This window comes from Solanum verrucosum, unplaced genomic scaffold, assembly GCF_900185275.1.
Source record: "Solanum verrucosum unplaced genomic scaffold, falcon-dt-bn FXZP01000277.1, whole genome shotgun sequence".
NCBI lineage: Eukaryota > Viridiplantae > Streptophyta > Magnoliopsida > Solanales > Solanaceae > Solanum > Solanum verrucosum.
The window spans coordinates 1850614-1871879 of record NW_026019945.1 but is presented as its reverse complement, the minus strand read 5'-3'; the positions used below and the strand labels follow the sequence as shown (position 1 = coordinate 1871879).

The 21266-nt window shown below is 36.8% G+C and overlaps 4 protein-coding genes across 4 annotated transcripts; all 4 read right to left on the bottom strand.

Moving 5' to 3' along the window:
* Positions 1–77: 77 nt before the first annotated feature.
* On the bottom strand, positions 78–3266 carry LOC125807723 (probable protein phosphatase 2C 55). Its single transcript, XM_049487457.1, has 2 exons — positions 3065–3266; positions 78–1585 (listed from the first exon to the last, which is right to left on the bottom strand). Exon 2 carries the CDS (start codon positions 1518–1520, stop codon positions 399–401), a length of 1122 nt encoding a protein of 373 aa, XP_049343414.1. The 5' UTR covers positions 1521–1585; positions 3065–3266; the 3' UTR covers positions 78–398.
* Positions 3267–4481: 1215 nt separating this feature from the next.
* Positions 4482–5124, bottom strand: LOC125807750 (uncharacterized). The gene has a single exon (XM_049487492.1). It carries the CDS (start codon positions 5017–5019, stop codon positions 4519–4521), a length of 501 nt encoding a protein of 166 aa, XP_049343449.1. The 5' UTR covers positions 5020–5124; the 3' UTR covers positions 4482–4518.
* A 2192-nt stretch (positions 5125–7316) lies between these two features.
* Positions 7317–16938, bottom strand: LOC125807608 (DNA polymerase I B, chloroplastic/mitochondrial-like). The gene is made up of 12 exons (XM_049487348.1): positions 16524–16938; positions 14076–15034; positions 13743–13930; positions 12845–13536; positions 10856–11312; positions 9850–9945; positions 9465–9557; positions 9191–9385; positions 8908–9000; positions 8562–8774; positions 8366–8455; positions 7317–7914 (listed from the first exon to the last, which is right to left on the bottom strand). Exons 1-12 carry the CDS (start codon positions 16643–16645, stop codon positions 7753–7755), a joined length of 3360 nt encoding a protein of 1119 aa, XP_049343305.1. The 5' UTR covers positions 16646–16938; the 3' UTR covers positions 7317–7752.
* Positions 16939–17830: 892 nt separating this feature from the next.
* On the bottom strand, positions 17831–21266 carry LOC125807704 (probable serine/threonine-protein kinase PBL23). Its single transcript, XM_049487437.1, has 5 exons — positions 20804–21266; positions 19438–19619; positions 19142–19331; positions 18444–18835; positions 17831–18290 (listed from the first exon to the last, which is right to left on the bottom strand). Exons 1-5 carry the CDS (start codon positions 20964–20966, stop codon positions 17973–17975), a joined length of 1245 nt encoding a protein of 414 aa, XP_049343394.1. The 5' UTR covers positions 20967–21266; the 3' UTR covers positions 17831–17972.

Here is a 21266-nt window from a genome sequence, read left to right as displayed (position 1 = left end):
ACTGTTAACGGTATTAACACTTTCCAGAGAGCTTACATGCCAGCAAACAGGTATTAATTTAATGAACACTAATATCATGTACCAAATAAGGCATCTACTAAGTAAACAAAAATACAGAAGAAAATCCTTCATCAAATAAATGTTAATGATTCCAACATGCTATTTGAATTTCATAAAGTAAAACACTTGTATCAAACTGAGGTGAACTAAGCTAGACCCAAGATGCTGCTGAAGCCTTCTCATTCTTGTCTTTGTTTTACACACAAATCAAAATGCCAAAATTCTAACCAATGCCTCGGATTTATGGGTTGCTGTATTGTATGACTCTCCTCCATCCAGCTGTTGATTCTGTTCCAATAGTGTCTCTGAAAATTGCGACATGGTATGAATTTTCAATTTTACTCTGTTATGTAAGAAACAACTACAGTGATGTCGTCCAGCTTCCCACCATGGTAATCAAATCCAGCCTCACGAGCTCCATCAGAGAAAGGCGAAGACTTAGTATGATCCATTGCTCTTAGTTGTGCCAGTTCTGCTATCCGCTGAGCAGTCATCTGAGGCCCTAAGCCAGCTTCCATGGCCTGAAATACAACTCCACTGATATCTTCGTCATACAAATTATCAAAAAGCCCATCTGTACCGACAATTAGGACATCTCCAGGTACAACAGTAATGTTGAACACCATGGCAGAGCTAGGTGAATCACCTGCGTTATTGCAATCTAGTTGATATGGGAAATTAAACCCATGCTGTTGTGAAGGGGATTTAAATGCAGCACATCCATTTCTAACCAACATAAATCCGCTATCTCCTAAATTAACTGCATAAAGACCTCCTTCAGTGAGTGCAACCATACACGCTGTAGAAGAGCCTTTTGCTTTTGTTCTCACGTAAGCTTTCTCCAGCACCCTGATTAGGTCTACAGAACCTTTTGGTTCATCTTGAATTGCAGATAAAGAGTGAGACATCAATTCACGGGCATATAGTCCAGCATCAATACCAAGATCAGCCCATCCACCAACACCATCAGCTACACCGATTGCTGGTGTAAGGGTACAAATAAAATGAGCATCCTCTCCACCAGTTTTTGCTTTAGCAGGATGAGGTAGGTAAAAAGATCCCGAGTTTAGCTGCAAGGAGATCCTTGCTTCAGAAGAATTAACAACATCTACAACTTGTTCCGTGCCCTTAGAATTATCAGAAGACACATTAGAAGCAGAGGCAGTTCCAGAAAAGAAACATTCGTGGGATAAATTGCGAAAACCTTCCAATCCAAAGCCTTTGTGTGGGTTGAGGTTAGTCCTCCTCTTTGCAACATTAGTCGTGAAATATTGGTAAAGCATGAAGTTATTGGGCCGTCCTTTGTTTCCCAAACTGATGTTAGCTTTACTAACATTTTGAAAGCCTCTTTTGTTGTAAGAAACAGTACAGCTCTTTACTGACAAACTACACTGCAGGCGCCTAGCAGTCATATTGCCAACGAAATGGCCAATATGAGTCCTTGAACCACAAACAGCCATTATGCCTTTCTGAGTATCAATAACAAAAGTAACTCGGGAAGCAGCAAACCTTCAAGTGCAGAGTTCTGCAAAACCACAGAAGGAAACAACATGAGGTTACATAAGTAGATTGCATTTTCTTCTTTTTAATGGACATAGTAGATAAAGCTAACTGACAAAGCAAGACACACATAACACAAGCTCCTATATCTCCCTTTCAATTGATCTTTTGAACAAAAAATTATACTGAGGAGATTGTGTTATCATGTGCAGGCTAGAAAGTGCAAGTTGTAAAACCTATTAACTTTGAAACAAAAACGTCATACGAAACACGAATATCAAGAAAATTGACTTGGTCAAATTAAGAGCTAAAAGCACATTCATGAATACAAAATTCCTGGGAGCTCATTAGCAGCCAAAAGTTGCAAAAGAACTTTCCAAAGTGGAACTATTCCAACAATAAGCTCAAAGGCAACAAGAAAACTGTCAACAGCCAACGAAAGAGTGCGACACAGTGAGGCAGCGACAGATAATCAATCGTTAAGGGGCCTAAAGGAGAACTTAGAATTTCAATTGGTTTTTCTTCTCAATCTCTATGTGGAACTCTTAAACAAAAAATCAAAAGAAAAAATTTACACCCTATTTTTATCACAAGTTAAAAAATCAAAAGTTTTGAGCTTTGTTGTCTTGGGGTAAGCCAAAAATGATGTAGTAACTCAACAACGCATGCCTGTAGTGATAGTTGACCCACACACACACACCAATAACTTAATACTATCAACTATGCCTGAATCCCAAATTAGTTGACCATATAACAAAAGTGGGTTTTGAGAATATCACCCTTATTCTTTCCTGATAAACGTGGTACCTAGATCAGCTTGCACATAACTCAACTAACTCCACGACTACCTCTCACCTCCTACCAGTAAAAGTATCATGTGACTCTGTCCATAAATTGATTGATTCCGCTTTGGAGTTTAAAGAACTTTTCATACTTGTTGTACTTGTTCATTTTCAAAATTACAATTTCAAACGGTTAGAGTGGTTAGAGTCTCACACTGGTTGGGGAACAAACGGGTAATGAACCAGGGGTCTGTTTATATGGATTTGGGAGATCCTCCCTTCATTAGCTAGCTTTAGGGGTTGAGTTAGGCCAACCTGTCATATCCATCTTTGTTTAGGCTCTCGGTCCACGCTCCAGTTGGTCTGTTTAACACTTCCACAGATGTGAAAAAATTACCTAATATTTTTTACTCCGCCACGATTTGAACATCAGACCTCATGATTCCCGACCCATTCATTGACCACTAGACCACACCCTCCGATTAAATATCACCCTTATTCTTATCAAATCAGCACAATATAATTAACATATAAGAGCACACTAGAAGGAAACAAAAACTGCTGAAAGAAATTCAAGAAAAGACCTTCTGAGTAATACAATGAGGGAATTGGGATTTTCCACTTTCTTTATCAACAATGTCTTCCTCATTCAAGAACAACAGATAACAATTAAAATTACTACAACTAAACAAACAGAGCAAAAGGGTATCATAAAACTTCACCTGATAACTGTTTAGCTTATGAAATTCTTTCACCGGCGGCAAAGTCTTTGCTGCCTGAGAAACTATCTTTATCCTTTTCTATCCAAACCCCACTTCAAATATGCCTCAATTTTCACTGTTTGGATGCAAAAGCTGCAATCTTTTTCACTCTATGGTGCAAATTGGAAGCTTTAATATAAGGGTTCACTGTAGATTTTCTCTTATTTTTATTAATATGTACTTATAATTTATTTTTTTCTTTTTCTTTGGTTTGGATAGGAGCCTTATTTTTTAGTTTAACTAATATTCAGAGAAAAAAAAAATATTAGGTTATATCAGGGAGTTCACGAGTTAGATTTTTAGTTGTTTTCGAAATGAATTCTCAAGATATATTAATTGGAGTCTTATTTTATAAAAATACTTTTAATTTAGGCATGGTAGGTTTCTATTTGAAATCATGAATAAGCTCCAAGAAAAATTTATATATAATAACATATAAAATAAATCAAGCAATTTCATAGCAACAAAATCAGAGTGGCGCAGCGGAAGCGTGGTGGGCCCATAACCCACAGGTCCCAGGATCGAAACCTGGCTCTGATATGCAATTCAGTGAGCTTCCAAAACCACATTTTTTTTCATCATCGGGCGGGAGAGCCGAAAATAATAACGTGTCGTTCTTTTTGAGACGTGTAGTTAGGTGGCATAGTATGAAAAACTGATAGTAGTAAACAGGTGCTGGAAACAAGCAACATCAACCCAAAAACAAGATTACCAGAACAATTTTCGAATCAAAATGGATTGAGTTAACGAAACCAGCCAACTCCTTTTCATCTCTTGTCACAAGAGAGAAAGTAATCGATGAAGTAACAGCCAATGATGACAATAAAACAGTTGCCAGTGTTGAAATGAAGTTAACTGAATGCAGATGCAGTTAAAAGTTGAGCAACTTTATTAACAACACATGTATAAGGTGAATGCCAGGCTGCTCAATTATCCATTACATTACTTTCCAGTTGATTACATTGAGAAGATATGGTAAAGAATTCGCGTAAAAGCACTTTGAATTTGAACCTAACTGACCAATTCTCATGTCAGGCAGGACGACATCTCTTCAAACATTACACAGGACATAACAGCTTATGATTTACTGTTGCTAAGAAGATGACTGCAAGAATTTCTACAGTTGAATAGGCAACAGAGGCACAATTGGATGCCTCGTCTTGCAAGAAATTGTTAACTTTAGTAAGCTGGAAAATAGACCATCAAGATTATCTGTGTAGCAACCTTTGGCAACTTGCAGATAGGCCTTCACCTAGCAGTTACTCGAGACAAAAGCTTGGATTGTTTCGTTGGTCATAAAACAAATAAAGAATGGGAGCAGTAAGCTCATAATCAGCATCTGTTCTGTGGTGGAAGTTGCAAGAATATGATCCGCCCAAAAGCAATTTCTTGATCCACTTACAAGGTTCACATGCCTAGACAGGGCTCTCAGAAAGTTTTGAGAAGCTATTCTTCTTCAGACTATTCTTCATAAGGTTTGCATGTGTTTTTCCCGAACTACCACATTTTATGTCCACGATTTCCACTAACGCCAGTCCCTTTCTATCAGGTTTCTTCCTAATAGGAGTTCCATCTACTGAAATGTTTTCTGATTTTAGCATAGGAATTTGAGGAGTTCTACAATTGTAGTACTGCTTCGCCTTCCTGACTATCTCGGAGTCATTTTTATGATCTTCAGATGCCCAGCTGCAGCTAGCTTTATCGATTGATGTTCTTGGCTTTGTTCTTTTAGGACTGGTTGCATCACCAGCAGCAAATGAACAAACAGTAGGAGACCTATACCTACGTGATACAGATGTCGTAGAAGCAGATGGTTTTGAATCTAATTCTCTTGACATGAGGGCACTGATTGTACCAGTTGTTCCAACTTTAATCGAACCTCCACCACCCCTTATAGACTCTAATGTCTGAACCATAATTCTCTCCAAATATTCTGAGGTTGCTCTACCAGATATTTAGATAAACCTGTGAAATAACAACCAATACGTGCATAAGTCCAACTGTGATGAGATGAGTTCAAACAAAATCTAACTCTTCATACAATCATGGTTGACATGAGCTTATATATATGGACAAAAAATCTGGTCAATCAAGGAAGAGCACAGCAAAAGAGCTAAGAGCACAGTCACATAAATGCCAATATCCTAAATTTATCAGGAATAAACACATAAACACAGAAATATCTATAATTGTAACGAGAACCTAGAAAGCTGCATAATAAGGACCTGAAAACCATATATAAGAGAAAATAAAGCTCACTGGTCGACATATTCCAGTAAATATTCTATCAGATTATAAAAGATCAAATGCCAAAGGGAGTCATACTGGACATTTTTGTTAAGGGGTATACAACTGGGAGAAACATCTACATGGTTTACCAGTTATACCAATTCTTAAGATTGAAACAGAAAAAGAAAAAGAAAAAGAAAAAAAGATTGAAACAGACTAGACATGTCTAAAAGATGGAACATAAAACATTTTTTCGGTTTTCCACCCGGTGTCATGTACATGTTTGGTCTGACTAATCTGGATTCTCGCTGCATAAGGCCCTTTTAAAGGGGAATCATCCCCTAGGACTCGAACCCAAGACTTCTGCTTAAGGGTGGAGGGATCCTTCCCATTCCACCACAACCCTCGGATGGAACATCAAACATGTTAATCAAATTCAACATCACAAAGGGAAAACAAAGAACTATCATGCTAAACAGAAAGAGTTCTTTCTCCTGACCAACCATCCCTTAACAAATTCTTGAAAATGCAAAATGAACCTTGAAATTAGGAGTTCTTTTATCCTCCTAAACAGAAAAAGTCCTCCAAGTTTTCAATCTATGCATCAACTTGACAAGTTTCATAGACCCATAAATCCCATATAACTAATACTCCTACTCAAGAATCACAAGAAGAAGCTGAACATTTGAAAACACCACAAAGATTGAAACTTTTGGCAAGTCAACATAGCAAAGACCTCTAGTTAAAGACGGAGGAATTCTAGGATGGAACACCAAACACATTACCTAATCAAACCCAACATCACAAAGGGAAAACTGAAAAGCCTAACTGTCTTGACCCTCAGTTAACAAATTCTTGAAAATGCAAAGACAAGTTGAATCCTCCTAAACATAAAAAGTCCTCCAAGTTTTCAATCTATGCATCAACTTGACAAGGGCAATAAGACCCATAAATCCCATATAGCTAATACTCAATAATCATAAGAAGCAGCTCAAACAAAATATGTGAAAACACCACAAAGATTGAAACTTTGACAAGTCAATAGAACAGATAGTATTATCTTGGACTGAAACCCAATGAAATAACAAAGAAAAAAAAAGCTGCCATTGGAGCCCTGAAAAAAGGTTTACCTAATAAAGATGAGCAAATCCCCTCTGTCAATGGAGGGGGTTTGACAGCAAATATTCAATGCCCTTTGTGTCACTCTGCAGAAAAGCATATTGTGTTACATGATTCATCAATAATTTGTAAAACTTTTGTTGTTGGGCCCCACCCACACCTTTTGTTGCCTCAGATGTGGGGAAGAACTACTTTTTTGGTTGTTAAATTAGTAAATTTTAGCCTTTTATCAATTTTAACTGCACCGATCCTTCTTCAAGTAAATTGTTCTTATATTCGAACTTTACACATCATTCTTGGAGTAAATTGTTCTTATAATTTAAAGTGATAATGATTTGAACTTCATAAATTCATTCATGAAATTTCACTATTTCTTGGAGTTTGAACGTTCAAAACGTCTACGGTCTCTTTTAATAAGTAAAATCTAGCAAAAGTATGCTCAAGATGAAATACATAGATAGATACAATGTTGTGCATAATCCAAAAATTCTCCACCAAATGCATAATATATTGAATAAACTAATGTCCACTTACAAAAGTAATTAACTTTGAAATATCATTAGTGTTTGGTCCTCCACTAATTCCTATTATTTGCTAAATAATTTCATTGTTATATAATTTCCGTGATATAGTCCCACATTATTATATAATATTACTTGTTAATGAATCAAAGAATCCTAAAAAAGGTTTACCTTTTGAGGTTCCAACATACACTTAGATTCATTTACTATATAGGTAAATGTACACAAATCTCACTTCTACCTTAGAGGTAGAGAGATTGTTTATGATAGACCTTCCGCTCAAGAAAAAATAGTCCAGAAAAAGAATATATGAAAGTGAAAGCATAACAAAGCATTTTGAACAATAACTACAATTAATAATATGATAATCGAAGTAGTAAATACACACCTGCACAGATAGGATGGGGAAGACATCATCAGAATGGTAAGGTGCAATTTTACAAAGATTTTGATACGAAAACCAAGACTACATACAACTTACTCAACCAAAAACACACAAAAAAAGAAAATATGTTACATTTACACAAATTAAGGTCTCTACAGGCTTAGGCTAATCTATACCTGTTGAAAAATAAGAGTAACAGCAGCAGGTTACATGACACAAAAAGGGGGAGGGGAGGAAGGCAGTTATAGTTTGATGGTCGCGAGAATCATCCGTTTGCTGTGACACACAGGGACTGGGTTAGATTAAACTCTATACATTTCATAGCACAAAATAAATGCAGGGAATGGAGCCGAGTTGATATAAGTTCGCGTATTTTTGTCGATGAAATCCACCATCTACTTGGCAGAATACCAGTTTTTAGCACATTTAGCATCGACAGATAAGCCTACTCTGAGAATATTTTTCCCATTAAAAGGATTGGACATGCAGTGAACCACTATTGCCATGGCTTCTTTTTCAGATTCTTCCGGTCCTTCCAAAATAACTTCATCATGAACCTGTTCCAAGACGAACAGTTAAGTACAGTGTCAAATGACGCACACAATTAACTGGTACTGCAAGGCGCATACAACAAATAATTATAAGCTATGCAAACATAAAATTCTAAATGTGTCGTGCCCTTTCTATTGCATGAAAAAACAATCTTTCTCATAGTAAATATTCATGAAAATTCTGGCTATAATCTTTTTGTCTGCAGTTAAGCACAACAAATGGTAAAAGTCCAACACTTATCACCCGAATTAACAGTAATTGAGGCATCTGACCAAACTTAACATGAGGTTAAACTTGAGGGGTGAGCTCGAAAGTTGTAGGTGAAGCCTACAGAGAGAGAGTTATCGAGAGATGTACCAACACATAAAAGATAGAAGAATACAGTTTTTTCTGTTATTGTTTGTTTTTTCTTTTCCTAAATGAGATGAATCCAGTAAAGGACAACGGAAGGTAAACCTGTAAAAGCAATTTCCATCCAAGCTCCTTTAGTCGTGCATTCTTTGATATCTCTAACATGGCGCACATAGCGACATCTGCAGCACTTCCCTGTCAAAAACTTCAGAAGTCAGCATGGCGTACATGGGGACATACATGCGCAGACAACTTATCAAAAAGAAAAAAAGAGAGCGGGTGAAGGTGTATTAAGATGGACCTGCACTGGAGTATTGATAGCAGCTCGTTCTATGTGGCCTTTTACGGATCCAGTTGCATTTTTTACTGACGGAAACCAGCGTGCTCGTCCTAGAAGTGTGTGAACACGTCCAAACTCGCGTGCTTCAAATCTGCGTTGTTCCTGCCAATCTGACACTTCTTTTCTATCACTATACCAACGTTCAACTGTTTCCTTTGCTTCCTTTACAGATACCTGAGTATGAAATAGTATTTATTCAGCTCATACAGACCTAAAAAACTATATGTATAAAAATCAAGGTAATTAAATAGATATTGTCAGATACACAAAAAAAATATAAAAAACTGTCTCAAAGATGCTGAAGTACCTTCCAATCGCGTGAGAGTCCAATTGTAGTTTTTCCGTACGCAATTGAAAAATTGAGCATCTTTGCCTTCCTTCTTTCAGAGCCAAAAGCATCCTGAAAAGGAATTTGTATTATACTGCATTAAAATCCCACTTAATCATACTTCTTGCACTAAATTTCTTGTTCATGGAATTTCCCCTCATGGAAGTAGCTGACCAGGTGTATAATACTATATCCGACAATCTCCTGTCTTCTGCATATTAATAGGAAAGTTTCACCATCCACAATAAGTGTTTGCAGTTACCTTTAGCAGAGGAACTGGTGGTTTGTCTTCACCTGGTTCAGGATGCCACTCAAGAAGTACCTGCCCTTTTTCAACGGCTTCACGGATGTGAGGATACATATTCATAGCAGTCCTTGAATGGAAGTCTCCACCAGCTTTGAATGCACCCAACATGCTCTTACAGTTGGCAAGATGTGCAAGAATCCTTAGTTCCAACTAATTTTGAGAAAATTGTTAGTTTTTTGCAAGCAATTCAAGAAATACCAACTATTATAACCAGTAAGCAGCTAGATACCTGCCCATAGTCAGCCACAATCAAGGAATTCCCCTCTGCAGCTACAAACCCTTGGCGAATTTTATACCTATCTTTCTCCAGAGCAGGCTGGTTCTGTATTGCAAAGAAATAAACATTGAAACAACATTCTAGTAAAGTAATGGAACACAAGTGATGACCGATGACCATTGAAGTTATTACTTGATTTCTCTTTACCTGAGCCATGCAATACAGCATGAGCCCAATTAATGATAAAGGAGAACATTTACAACATTTTAGTAAATTTATAGGGTTTATATCAAAACTTGAAAAGTGGTCAACACCTAAAACAAGATAAACCAGTAGCTGGTTGCATATTTGGGAATCAAAATGCATGACAATCAAGAAGTCAGTGAAGGAAATAAACCTGTAAATTTGGTCTCCTTGCAGACAAGCGCCCAGTTTCAGTATTAATATTCAGGGAGCAATGAATCCGCCCATTTTCACCTGACACATCATGACCCTGAGATAGAAAGAGAAATGCTTTTAGAGAACAAATTAGTCAAGACATCAATTTTGGAAAAAACCATGACGGCATGGAAAGATATAACTCAGTTTGCCTCAAAACCATCTTCCATGGTGTTATGGCTACTCTACATTCCACCCTCAACCAAACACCTTGTTGGCTACTTCCATCTCCAATCCCTTGCTAACCTATCACAATCAAGAGTCCAAAGAAAGCTCTTGAGTAACCTGTCCTATAGAAAACCCTCATTCAACGATTGTGAACACCTAAACTCCTTGAAACAGTGGTGAGGCAACAACAACAATCCATACTAAGGCCTGATTAAACAGTGAGCCGTGAATAACTAGGTCAGGGTAGTTTTTGTCGCTCAAACAAACTGCACCTGAGGCAAAAAAATTTCTCAGAAATACATAATTGATGAGTAATTTTACAAATACTGGGAAAAGCTTCCGCAGACGAGGTACATAATTTCAGTTATTCATAAATGAGAGAGGGAACACAATAACTATTCTTAATGTCTCATCATGTAACTTCAGGAAATATCATTCTCACATACTATTACGTTAGTAGAAAAATTATTTTGAACAATCAGTTGAGGATTAGTTTCTCTCTCCTTTAAATATCCCAGGACCCCGCGCAAACTTAGTGCAACAACAAACAACAACCATGCATCAGTCTCAAACAAGTGTTGGGGTCACCTATATGAATCCTCACTGACCACGCTTCTCCATTTAAACTCATCACATGCCACAATCATACCAAATAAAAGTAGAAGTAAAAACAAATACATGGTAGCGGATTAACTAACAAATTTGACAGCCAAGTAAAACTTGCCCTGAACTTCTTAGCTTGTTCCATGAGGAAAGATTATATACTACATCACAGAACAAAACACAAAGCAACTTGCCTGCAAGGGGAGGATAAAGTTGGATATTAAAGAGTCTATGGAGCAAACTTCACATAAGGCTGCAATGGCATGGCAAGCCTCAATTCCTTTCTGCCCACCTCCAAAGGCGTGGTAGGCTGTTCCATAAGCTGAAATTTCTGGGTTTTGACTGAGAGCTTCGTTATTTGTAGTTAAAGCTTCATTAACGCTTGTTTCAGGAACTTCCTCAGCATTGCCATCCACTTCATCAAAAATATCAAAGTCTGCAGAAACTTTGCCAGCGAGAGCCTTCAAAGCATCTCCACTAACAGAAGGCCAACCACTGGCAGTGAAAATCTCAGTGTTGATAGGATCACAAATCCTATGTAGATGGATTTTACGAAATTTGGTGGGAGCCTTCTTTCCTTCTTCAATTACTTTATCAACATTTGGAACTTTGAATTCTTTCTCATTTGGTAGACTCTCATCAACGTTCCTTCTGTAAAGCAATTATTTTTGGGAAGATCAAGAACATCAAATGAGAGGTATTTATAGACTGAATAAGCATGAAACAATCTGAAGGAAAAAAAGAAACTAAAGACATTATATGCTGCCATTACTCAACGTGAAATTGTAAAAGAGAAAATATAGCACTCCCTAAGGAGATATCTTCAATTGAAGCCAGGGAACTTGTCTATACTGGTCAGAGTTGGAAAATACTCATCTTCTCACTTGGAAGCTAACAACAGTTTCATAATTTTATTGGTCCATACAGGCAATGAAAAATGTTGTACTCCCTTCGTCCCAAATTTATAATCCCTTTTTACTTCAGACCCAAAGGACGGAACAATTTGACTAAATCATTAAGATGCATAGCATTTTGGAATGAAAAAAAATTGCAACCTCTAGTATCTTTTGTGTAGCTTATAAAACTATAAATTCTATTTTAAGACAATGAATTAACCTATGTTTGTGTACACTCTACCCTCCACCCTCCCTAGACCCTACTTATGGGACTACCAAAATTTGCCAACGCCTTCGAAAAGGGACTCTAATTATGGGATGCTGGACAGAGGTAGTATTTCCTCTCATTGCTGGTACGCGAAAAGAGTCAATGTTAGTATGTCACCAACAAATATTTCAGCAACAACCATTGATCTGAGCACACATCTTGACACAACAACTTTCAGATGCACAGCACAAAGAAAAAATATCATTGAGATTAAAAGCATGAAGGACAGATTAGGTAGAGTGACATTTCCCATATCCTATCATCTGGACTGAAATGGCGCTACCATTCTAGGTGAACTGTCTCCTCATTCTAGGGTGTTAAAATTTATATAGTGGGGTAAAATATTGCAACTGCAAAACTCCAGAAGTAAACTGGATTTCAATGTAGCCGTATAAATGGCATCTGCAAATTAATACTTTTGGACTGCAGTAAGAACATAGATCATCGAAAGTTGAATCTCATGCACAAGCATGCCATCACCTCTCGCACAGGTGAAATCTGCATAGAAGCAACACAGAGATATAAATATAGATGTTTGTACTTCTTGGTTTTTTGGTGTAGTGATTTAGGCACTATACTTGACTCCTCAACTCCCTCCACTTTTGTGAAGCCTTGAGTATTGGCAATATATATATTTCGCACCTCTCATGTATCTTAGATAAGCAATTAAACCTAACTTTATTAAATAACAGTTATATGGTGGGATAATGTTAAATCAGCAAAAGCATGACTGCATTATGGCCTGTGTTCTTCATGTGGTGACTACACCTTCTATACATATTTTATTCCCGTCTGGCCTTGCATTTGGATTTGCCAAGGACAGCTACTCCACCATGGATGACTTGCATACAGCAAAAATCAATAATATCCACATTGGTGTAAGATTACAGAGGGGGATGCTATTTGGCAACCAGTATCAGATGAACGAGAAATGTGTTGTAAAATGCAAGTTATTTGACACACAAAAACACTTTTGATTAAGTTGCTCTGCAAGAAAGTACTTTTTGAAAGCTTTATACCTATTCTGGATGCCACCAAAAAACAGCTGACGCAACTGTGTGTCACTTCCAACATTCATGTACTTTGCATCAGCACAGTACTTAGCTGCCCAGTTACGAAATCTATTCACAGCAACCAGCTGCTCAGCTTTAGCCACTTTCTCAATCTCAGCAAGATAGGCACGGTCAACCAGCACACCCTCAGTTTCCATTTGAACTAGAAGCTCACCAAATGGACGCCAGTATTTCTCATAAAATTCATACATGGATCCTTTACGAACTCCATCGAATGTCCAGATCCGTTTAGATAGTTTTTTCTTCAAGCTCTCATAAAGCATCAATGTGCTGATGGAGTCTAATGCAGAATAACAAATCCACAATTCTCGTTCAGTCCTTTGCAACTCTTCGACAGAAGGAATCATGGTTACTTTACCCTCAGTTCCATCTTTCTTCAGCTTTTTCCGACCAAAGATAGTTTTCATAGATATTTTACCAAACAGACCTTCATCATGGAACAGCCTTTCAGCATGGACCAGTCTAGCATCACACATGACATGAGAATCACCTGTTAGTGCCTCTAATGAATAACCACCCAAAATTCGTCTAGAGGAATCCCAAAGTCGTGCCATGTGCATCGTGTCAGCATGAAAACCAGATACTTTAAACCCATAATTTTCTATGACGTGCTTGTCGAAGCTATAATTGTGCCAGACCTACAGATAAACAACTGCATATTATAATTTGTATGTTAATGGTATGATATGCGGGAAGTGACTTTAGGTGAAACAAGCCATGAACAAAGATCTTCAATAGACAGCCACGAAAAAGACATTTAGAGGACCAACAATCAGTCAATCACCCAAATAAAGATACATAATAAAAGGGCTACCTTTCTTTTTTGACAAAATAAAAGGGCTACCTTTCTGATGGATGGGTCTTGGAAAAACGGAGCAAATTCGACTAATAGGTCCTTGCCACCTCCATCAAGAACATCTACCCAGATACAAGATTTCCCATCACCAAAATCAGCCTCTGGTCCAGAATAAATACTGAAGCATATAACTTCTCCATGATCAACAGGTGTTTGCTGCTTAACATCAATATTCGCTACCTATGTATGAATGATCAAAAAGGGTAAATAAGTTCTAAAGTGGCTGGACAACAAATGTAATAGCAAATGAAGAATTCTCCATGTGCATGGAAATCACAGATTCCCAATAAATCACAAAAACCAAACAAAATTAACATAGACATGCCTCTGTATCACATGCATGGACGAGATGCTTGTACTGACTTGTAAGTTTGCTGACAACTTCCTTGGCTGCTGATAAATTGTCAACTATATGCACTTTTTCATACATTGCACCCAGCCTCTCACGGAGGGTAATCTGACCTAAACCTGTTCCTTCATCACTGACAATCTTAGTCTCAGTCCCATTCACAAAATCAGTTGCCACGGATTTAATTGCATTCTTTTCCCTTTTATTAGTTGCTTGCTCCTGGATAACACTTTTTGCTTTGACAGTAACCACCTTGGTATCAGTCCCATTCACACTGTCTCTTATTTGATTAGATGGATTACCCTCCCAAAGTTTATTTGCTTTTTCCAATTTGGCTTCCATAATTTTGCTCGACAATTGCCCATTAAGAAGGGAACCTTTTGACAATGGTTTGTAATGAGATACATTAGGACCATCAACCTTATTTATTGATGTGACTTCATTGTTTCTTGAATGGTTGATACCTACAGATAGTTGAGGCAAATGGTTTTTATACTCTCTCCAGTTTCCAACGTCTTTCTTCTCTCCTCTATTAGGGTTATAAGGTGGTTTGCTTTTTGAAGATAAGCTGCTTCCTGAAATACAGGTTGTAGCAGAATAGCTAGAGGTGACACGCTCACGCATCATTCTCGTATTGACTTCAATTGGAACATCAAAATTTTCATCTTTCACCTTCCGATTTGTGGAGGCGCTAACACTGCAATTTGCCGCTGAAATCTTTTTAAAACTATTATAGGCGCTTTTTGCTTTAAGAGCTTTAATAGCATCAATTTCAGCATTCCATCCGTAAATACTGTCTTCTTCAATTTTCTGTTGTAATCCACTAGAGAATAACTTCCTTTCATGACTTGATATTTGTTTAATGGGATCGCCAAGCACAGCTAAGCTGGAAGATGCATTTTCTATACTCCGAGTTTTGCAATCTTCCCCCCTGCAAATGATATTCAATTTGTAATCGGAAAATAATGAGAGGTTAAATCAATTAGCTATAAACTGGGACTTCACAACCTACATTAAATAGCTGGCATTATGCTTTCAATTCTCTCCCCATTCATCAGATCATACATGGTCAAAAACTCTTCACAGATATCTAACTGGAATAATATCAGCATTACAGTACTGGATAAAGAAGAATAAATTCCTCCTCTTTGAAGAAAACAAATGGCATTCTTTTCAAAAAGAGATTAGATGATATTTCGTGATCACCAATACGTTCCAAATTCCCATAATAAACACAAAATTGACACCCTCCACGGTAATCACAAGGGATTTCGGGGCTGTTCTAGCTCTTTCCTGCATACATTTTCTTATTTTAAGATATCATACAAAGATCGTGCCAGAAAGGATCCTTCTTTTATTTTTATCACCCTAGCTTATAAGACAAGACAAAGAACGAGAATAAGAAGGAGCCCCACCTATAATAGAAGTTAAGAAACAGCACTAGAATCTTTCTCCATTGGGACCTGATATTTCTCTTAGGAGTCGTTTGGTATGGGGGATCCCGGATGGGATAGACAAAGTTATCCCACGGATTGCGATATCCCATCATATCTATGGGATAACTTATCTCATCATCGTAGCACAAATGATGAGATAATTAATTCCGGAATTAATTAATACTTCTAACCTCCTGCATTATATCCCGAGATTATTATCCCTTATTCCTCGTACCAATCGACCCCTTAGAAAACTGATTATTGACTTGCACATCATCTTCGTCCAAACTGTATTATCAACTACTTACTATAGTACTTTTTTTTATAACCATGGTGTTAGGCCAGCTTGCGTGAACCTCAACTAATTCCGCGACGTACCTGCTACCACCCATAAGCACAGGTACTACATAACTTTGTCCACCTAGGCTTGGACAAATGGGAAGAAATCACCTAATGTTGATTTCGCCTCTGCTTGGAATTGAACCAGAGACTATCTACTATAGTACTTTTAAGCAACTAAATTAGTTAATTAACAACTTCAGCAGCAAAGAGGTATTATGGGTGTACAAAAGCATTACTCCACTTGATTCCAAGTGTCTATGGAGTATCAAATTCCACTCTCACCTTACAGAAACTAGCTATAAAAATATTAATGCCAGTAATAGTCCAATTATAAAGTCAGATACATCATCAAAATCCTTCACAAAAATCCAACTACACCAAAAACTCATTCCTGTAAGCATTTAAACATAACAAAGGACAAGAAACCCAAATAGTATTATTCACCCTGAAATCCAAAAGGGGACATGGAGTAACCAAATAAAACAAAAGATAAGCACCCCACATAGGGAAAACTCCCAAAACATCAGTAAAACAGAAGAACAAGAAGTTAAAAGTGTAAAGATAGAAACTTTATCAAAACAACAGTATAATCACATAACATAAGGTATAAAGAATGAACTTTAGTGAGGAGAAGAGTCAAACCTGTGAAGGGCTTTACCAGAAGAAGCCCAAAAAGTGCGAGAAGAGAAAGAATGAGGAGAAAACCAAACATAAGAAGTGGGTTTAAAAGGGGAAGATTGAACAGAAAGACCCAAAAATGCCATAGCCACAGCAGCAGTAGCTCTACTTCTTCTGCCAACTAGCTTATTGCTAGTGCAGCTCAAAAGGGAAGACTGAGCGGCCGTGTTGATAAACTTCACAAATATTTATTTTTTAAAAATTTTAACCACACAATAAACAAAATGAGTAATATGGGTTGAAACTGTAAAAGTTGGAATCTTTTTTTAGGGTTTTACAAGGGTTTTAATTTCTTGTTTGTCTGCAAGTGATGATGGAGAAGAACAGAACAAAGACAATCAGTACTGTGTATACTGAGAGAGACAGAAAGATAGAAGAGAAAAAGGAGTATTGCTGTATTTAGTAGCTGAGGAGTCCACTAAAACCCTTTTCTTGAACAAAAATAAGGCCTTTAGCTCTTCTTTTTCTTTTTTTTATCACTCGAGTCAGTTTCACTAATTATATATTTTGAGCTATGGAAAAATATTAGATTATTAATCACTTTTTGTTAAAGTTTTTCATTATTGTATAATTATTAGAATACATTTAAAATTTTAAGGGGTTGTTTGGTTTTGAAAATTAGGGGATTATCTCGTATAAAGTTGTTTTAAAAGAGAAATTTTAAAAAAATATGTGAGGGGAAATTTTATTATTTTGTTGTTTTTAATCTTTGTTTTATTAATACTCGTATTATTTATAAGATAAAATAATAAATAAATTTATGTATAACTTATACATATATATTGTTTATAGGTAAAAGGCAAAAGGCAACCAAACAACATATTATTTAAGTTGAAATTTGCACTAAGATAATTTTGTTTTATACGTTAAACCAAACAGTCCCTATTATTATCGCACATAATTCATAGCAATATCACAAGATTGCCACTAGTGTATGCCAATTTTTTTTTGAAAAGTTTTATTTAGTTTTATCAAGTTCTGGGTTTATTCATATGAGGTTTTGAAATTGATATAGTTTTTAGGGAATTTATTGAACTTTAATATAAAGGGAAATAATGAGTAAATAATAATCCAAAAGTGTGGTTTCTTACAAATAAATAAATATATACTTTATCAAGATCTAATCCAAACACATAACTTTTTTCCAAAAATACAACAAGAATATACTCTTGTAATCCCACAAGTGAGGTCTGGAGATGACCGTAGTGTACTTTGATGATCAATACAAGTAAGTGGTAAATGATCCGATTTCCTAAGTATTTAAGTTATACACTGAATAAAGAATTTTTACATTATCAATGTAACTCGATGACCTGTATATAAGAAATCTATGGACATTCATACTGACAAACACTACACAAAACCCAGAAAAAACACTCAGAAATACAAGTGTTTCGTGCCCAGAAAACGGATTTAGTATCTTTCTCTAACACATTTGGGTTTATTACTTGAAATACGATCGACATGACTTGTAATAGTTTGCAATGCAGGTGGAGATTTATAAGTATCATCTGCAGTTTCCTCCTTACGACCATCGTCGTGTTTCTTGATATTCAATATATAGTCTAAAGCAGTCACTACTTCACTGATTAATGGTCGCGTACTGGCGTCCTCTTGCAGGCACATTGCTGCAACTGTTAGAGCTTTATCCAATGCCTTCCTCGGGTAGTTCCCTCGTAGCAATGGATCTGCAATTAAGTGCAACTTCTTATCGCTGATCAGTGGTCGTGCCTGCCCATCAATTTGTCAAATAAAGAAAGGTTCCTAACAGCTAGGCACGTAGTTTAACAAAGAGACACTTTTGGCACTAACAGACTAGAAAGGAAAACGTGTCATATAAAATGAAATGATGGAGTTTAGTGACATTGAATTCTTGAAACTTACCCACTTGATGAGGTTCTTTTCTTCGCTGGGTCTGGAGCTGTCGATGACTCTTCTTCCTGTGATTATTTCTAGAAGGACTACACCAAAGCTATAAACATCGGACTTAACGGTCAATTTACCTGTGCAAGCATAGTCAGGTGCACAATAACCATAGGTTCCCATGACCCTGGTGGACACATGAGACCTGTCACCTGTTGGTCCTAGCTTGGCAAGTCCAAAATCAGAAAGCTTGGGATCAAAATTCTCATCTAAAAGTATGTTGGATGATTTAAAGTCCCGATAAATCACCGGAGGATTAGCCGTTTCATGCAAGTATGCAAGTCCTCTTGCTGCTCCAGCTGCAATTTTCATCCTTGTATACCAATCAAGAGGCTTTTGATCTGGACCAAGTTCTGCCAAACAATGGGAAATTATATTATTGTGAATGACACTCATTAATCAAGTTATTGGATATGCATATTTTTATTTTTATTTTGATGACAAGGGAAACCCGCAACCGCTACCCTTTGGGTGCGCACAGGGGAAAACCCCAACTCCTATGCAATAGCTCGCAAACCACATAGGAGAGGTAAAACTAGGCAAGCCCGGTGCGACGAGCTTGACCCAGAAGGCAAACCCCTTGCTTTCGCTGGCAAGGGGTTTCGAACTTGAGTTCTTCAATTAACGAAATTTGGAGATGGTCGGTTATGAATGCATACCAAGAAGGTGACCTTCTAAAGAATCATTTGGCATGAGCTCGTAGACTAATATTCTCTGATCACCGTCTGAACAGTATCCTATCAAATTGACAAGGTTAGAGTGACGGAGAAGACTCAACAGTAGGACCTCCACAAGAAACTCTTTAGTTCCTTGGAAACCATTCCTGTCAAGTTGCTTCACAGCAACAGCCTAAGCAACATGAAAAAAACAATAGTTAAATCATTTTCCCTTTGTTTTCTTTTAGAGTTGAAGAAAGCTTATCAATTTTCAAACAAACAAAATGAAGGGAGAGTACCATATTCTTGCTTTTAATGTGGCCTTTGTACACTTTCCCGAAACCACCTGAACCAAGCAAACATTCATAGTCGAAGTTTTGAGTTGCAAGACACAACTCACGGAACGTGAAGGCTTGAGCTGAAATGTTCCCTTTTCCAAACTTTTCTATTTCTGTAGCTATGTATCTCCTTCTGCTGCTATCTGAATATTTTGCACAAATAGAAAACAAACAATTACTCAATGCCTTGATCGAAAGCAATATTAGTGAACAGTGTTCATTAGTCATTTGCAAGGTTTCAACCAAAAAACTAATGAACAACAAATTGTGGGTTAACATAAAAGGAAGACCATCAACTCAATAATATAAGGGAAAAGTATAAAAGTACTCCTCTACTCTACGGAATGTCTGAATTTACCCTTATTATACTTACTAATCATTCATATGCATGTTGTTAGCAAATAGTTACATCTCGAATTTGCCCCCAACATAGGGTAATTTCATATCATAATCAAAGGAAGAAGAGTAACTTTGGACCTTTTTCTTGAAGTATTTTGACACGTAGAATCTACCCACTCCACATTGGAACTGGTTAACGAAGGGCATGAATGACATATGACGGAGAGTAAAATTACGATATATTAGTATAGAAGAAGGTACATTTTGACATTTTTCTTGAAGTATTTTGACACATAGAATTTATCTGCCTACTCCACATTGGAACTCGTTAGTGTCAAGGGCCAATAGTTTGTTAACAACAACAGCATGAATAACGTATAAAGGAAAGTAAAATGATGATACTTCACATAGAAGAAGGTAAATTTGGACATTTTTCTTGAAGTATTTTGACATGTACAATCTACCTACTCCACATTAGAGCTCATTAAACTCGAGACCCAGGTAATTTGTTAACAACAAGAGCATGAATGATGTCTAAACGAGAGTAAAATTACGATATTTCATATAGAAGAAGGTAAACTTGAACACTTTTCTCTAAGTAGTTTGACATGTACAATCTACCCACTCCACATTGTAACTCATTAAAGTCGAACAACAACAACATATCCAGTATAATCTTATAAAATCGGAGTTAGTTAAAGTCAATGTCCAATAATTTATCAACGCCAAACGCGCAAATGACTTATAATGGAGAGCAAAACTGCCATATTCCAAGGTAAATTCAGACATTTCCCATAATATAACACAGAAAAAATCAGAGGAAGTCATATAACAAATTGCAAAATGTAACACAACAACAATATATCCAGTTACTGTAATCCCACAAGTGAGGTCTCGAGACCATACCTTTTCGAGGCTGTTTCCAATAGAGCAAAATTACACAATCTTACACTACGAACGATGAGAGGAAAAGACGCATAAAAATTACCAGTTTTAAGAGAAATGTTGGCAAATTGTGCTGGAGAATTGGCGTTTTTGCATTGATGAATGATACTATCTTCCAAAGAACTAATTTGATTATTATCATCCATCGTCATACAACATGGAAACCAAATCAGCCAACCTCTTTTCACTAATCTACCTAATATCATATCTTAGGCACAAATACAATTCCTCAAAATCATCAACAATATATTCGCCTGAAATTTCGACCTAATTTCAAATTATTTTTTTTCGAAACGAATTCAAATAATACCAACACACACTCATGAACACTATCATCAAAATTTTCAATTGGAAAATTAGAACGTTTTTTCGAAATTCCCAAAAATTAGCCCTAATTTTCCCGTCGACGGTGAACCGTGCGGCGACGGTCACCGGAGAAAAAAAAACTAAGAGAAAAAAAGACTATTTATCTCTTAAGTCCTGTTTCTCAGGTGAAAAAAAAAAAA

Bases quoted from the DNA above. Each gene is read 5' to 3' on its own strand.
- LOC125807750 (XM_049487492.1), bottom strand. From the start codon at position 5,019: ATGGTTCAGACATTAGAGTCTATAAGGGGTGGTGGAGGTTCGATTAAA.
- LOC125807723 (XM_049487457.1), bottom strand. From the start codon at position 1,520: ATGGCTGTTTGTGGTTCAAGGACTCATATTGGCCATTTCGTTGGCAAT.
- LOC125807608 (XM_049487348.1), bottom strand. From the start codon at position 16,645: ATGGCATTTTTGGGTCTTTCTGTTCAATCTTCCCCTTTTAAACCCACT. The intron at 9,558-9,849 runs GTTTATTTCCTT...TTTGCAATACAG, and splicing joins CAAGGAGACCAAATTTACAG to AACCAGCCTGCTCTGGAGAA. The intron at 9,386-9,464 runs GTATCTAGCTGC...TCTCAAAATTAG, and splicing joins TTGTGGCTGACTATGGGCAG to TTGGAACTAAGGATTCTTGC.
- LOC125807704 (XM_049487437.1), bottom strand. From the start codon at position 20,966: ATGATATTAGGTAGATTAGTGAAAAGAGGTTGGCTGATTTGGTTTCCA. The intron at 19,332-19,437 runs GTACTCTCCCTT...CATGTTGCTTAG, and splicing joins ACATTAAAAGCAAGAATATG to GCTGTTGCTGTGAAGCAACT. The intron at 18,291-18,443 runs GTAAGTTTCAAG...ATTGATGGGCAG, and splicing joins AAAAGAACCTCATCAAGTGG to GCACGACCACTGATCAGCGA.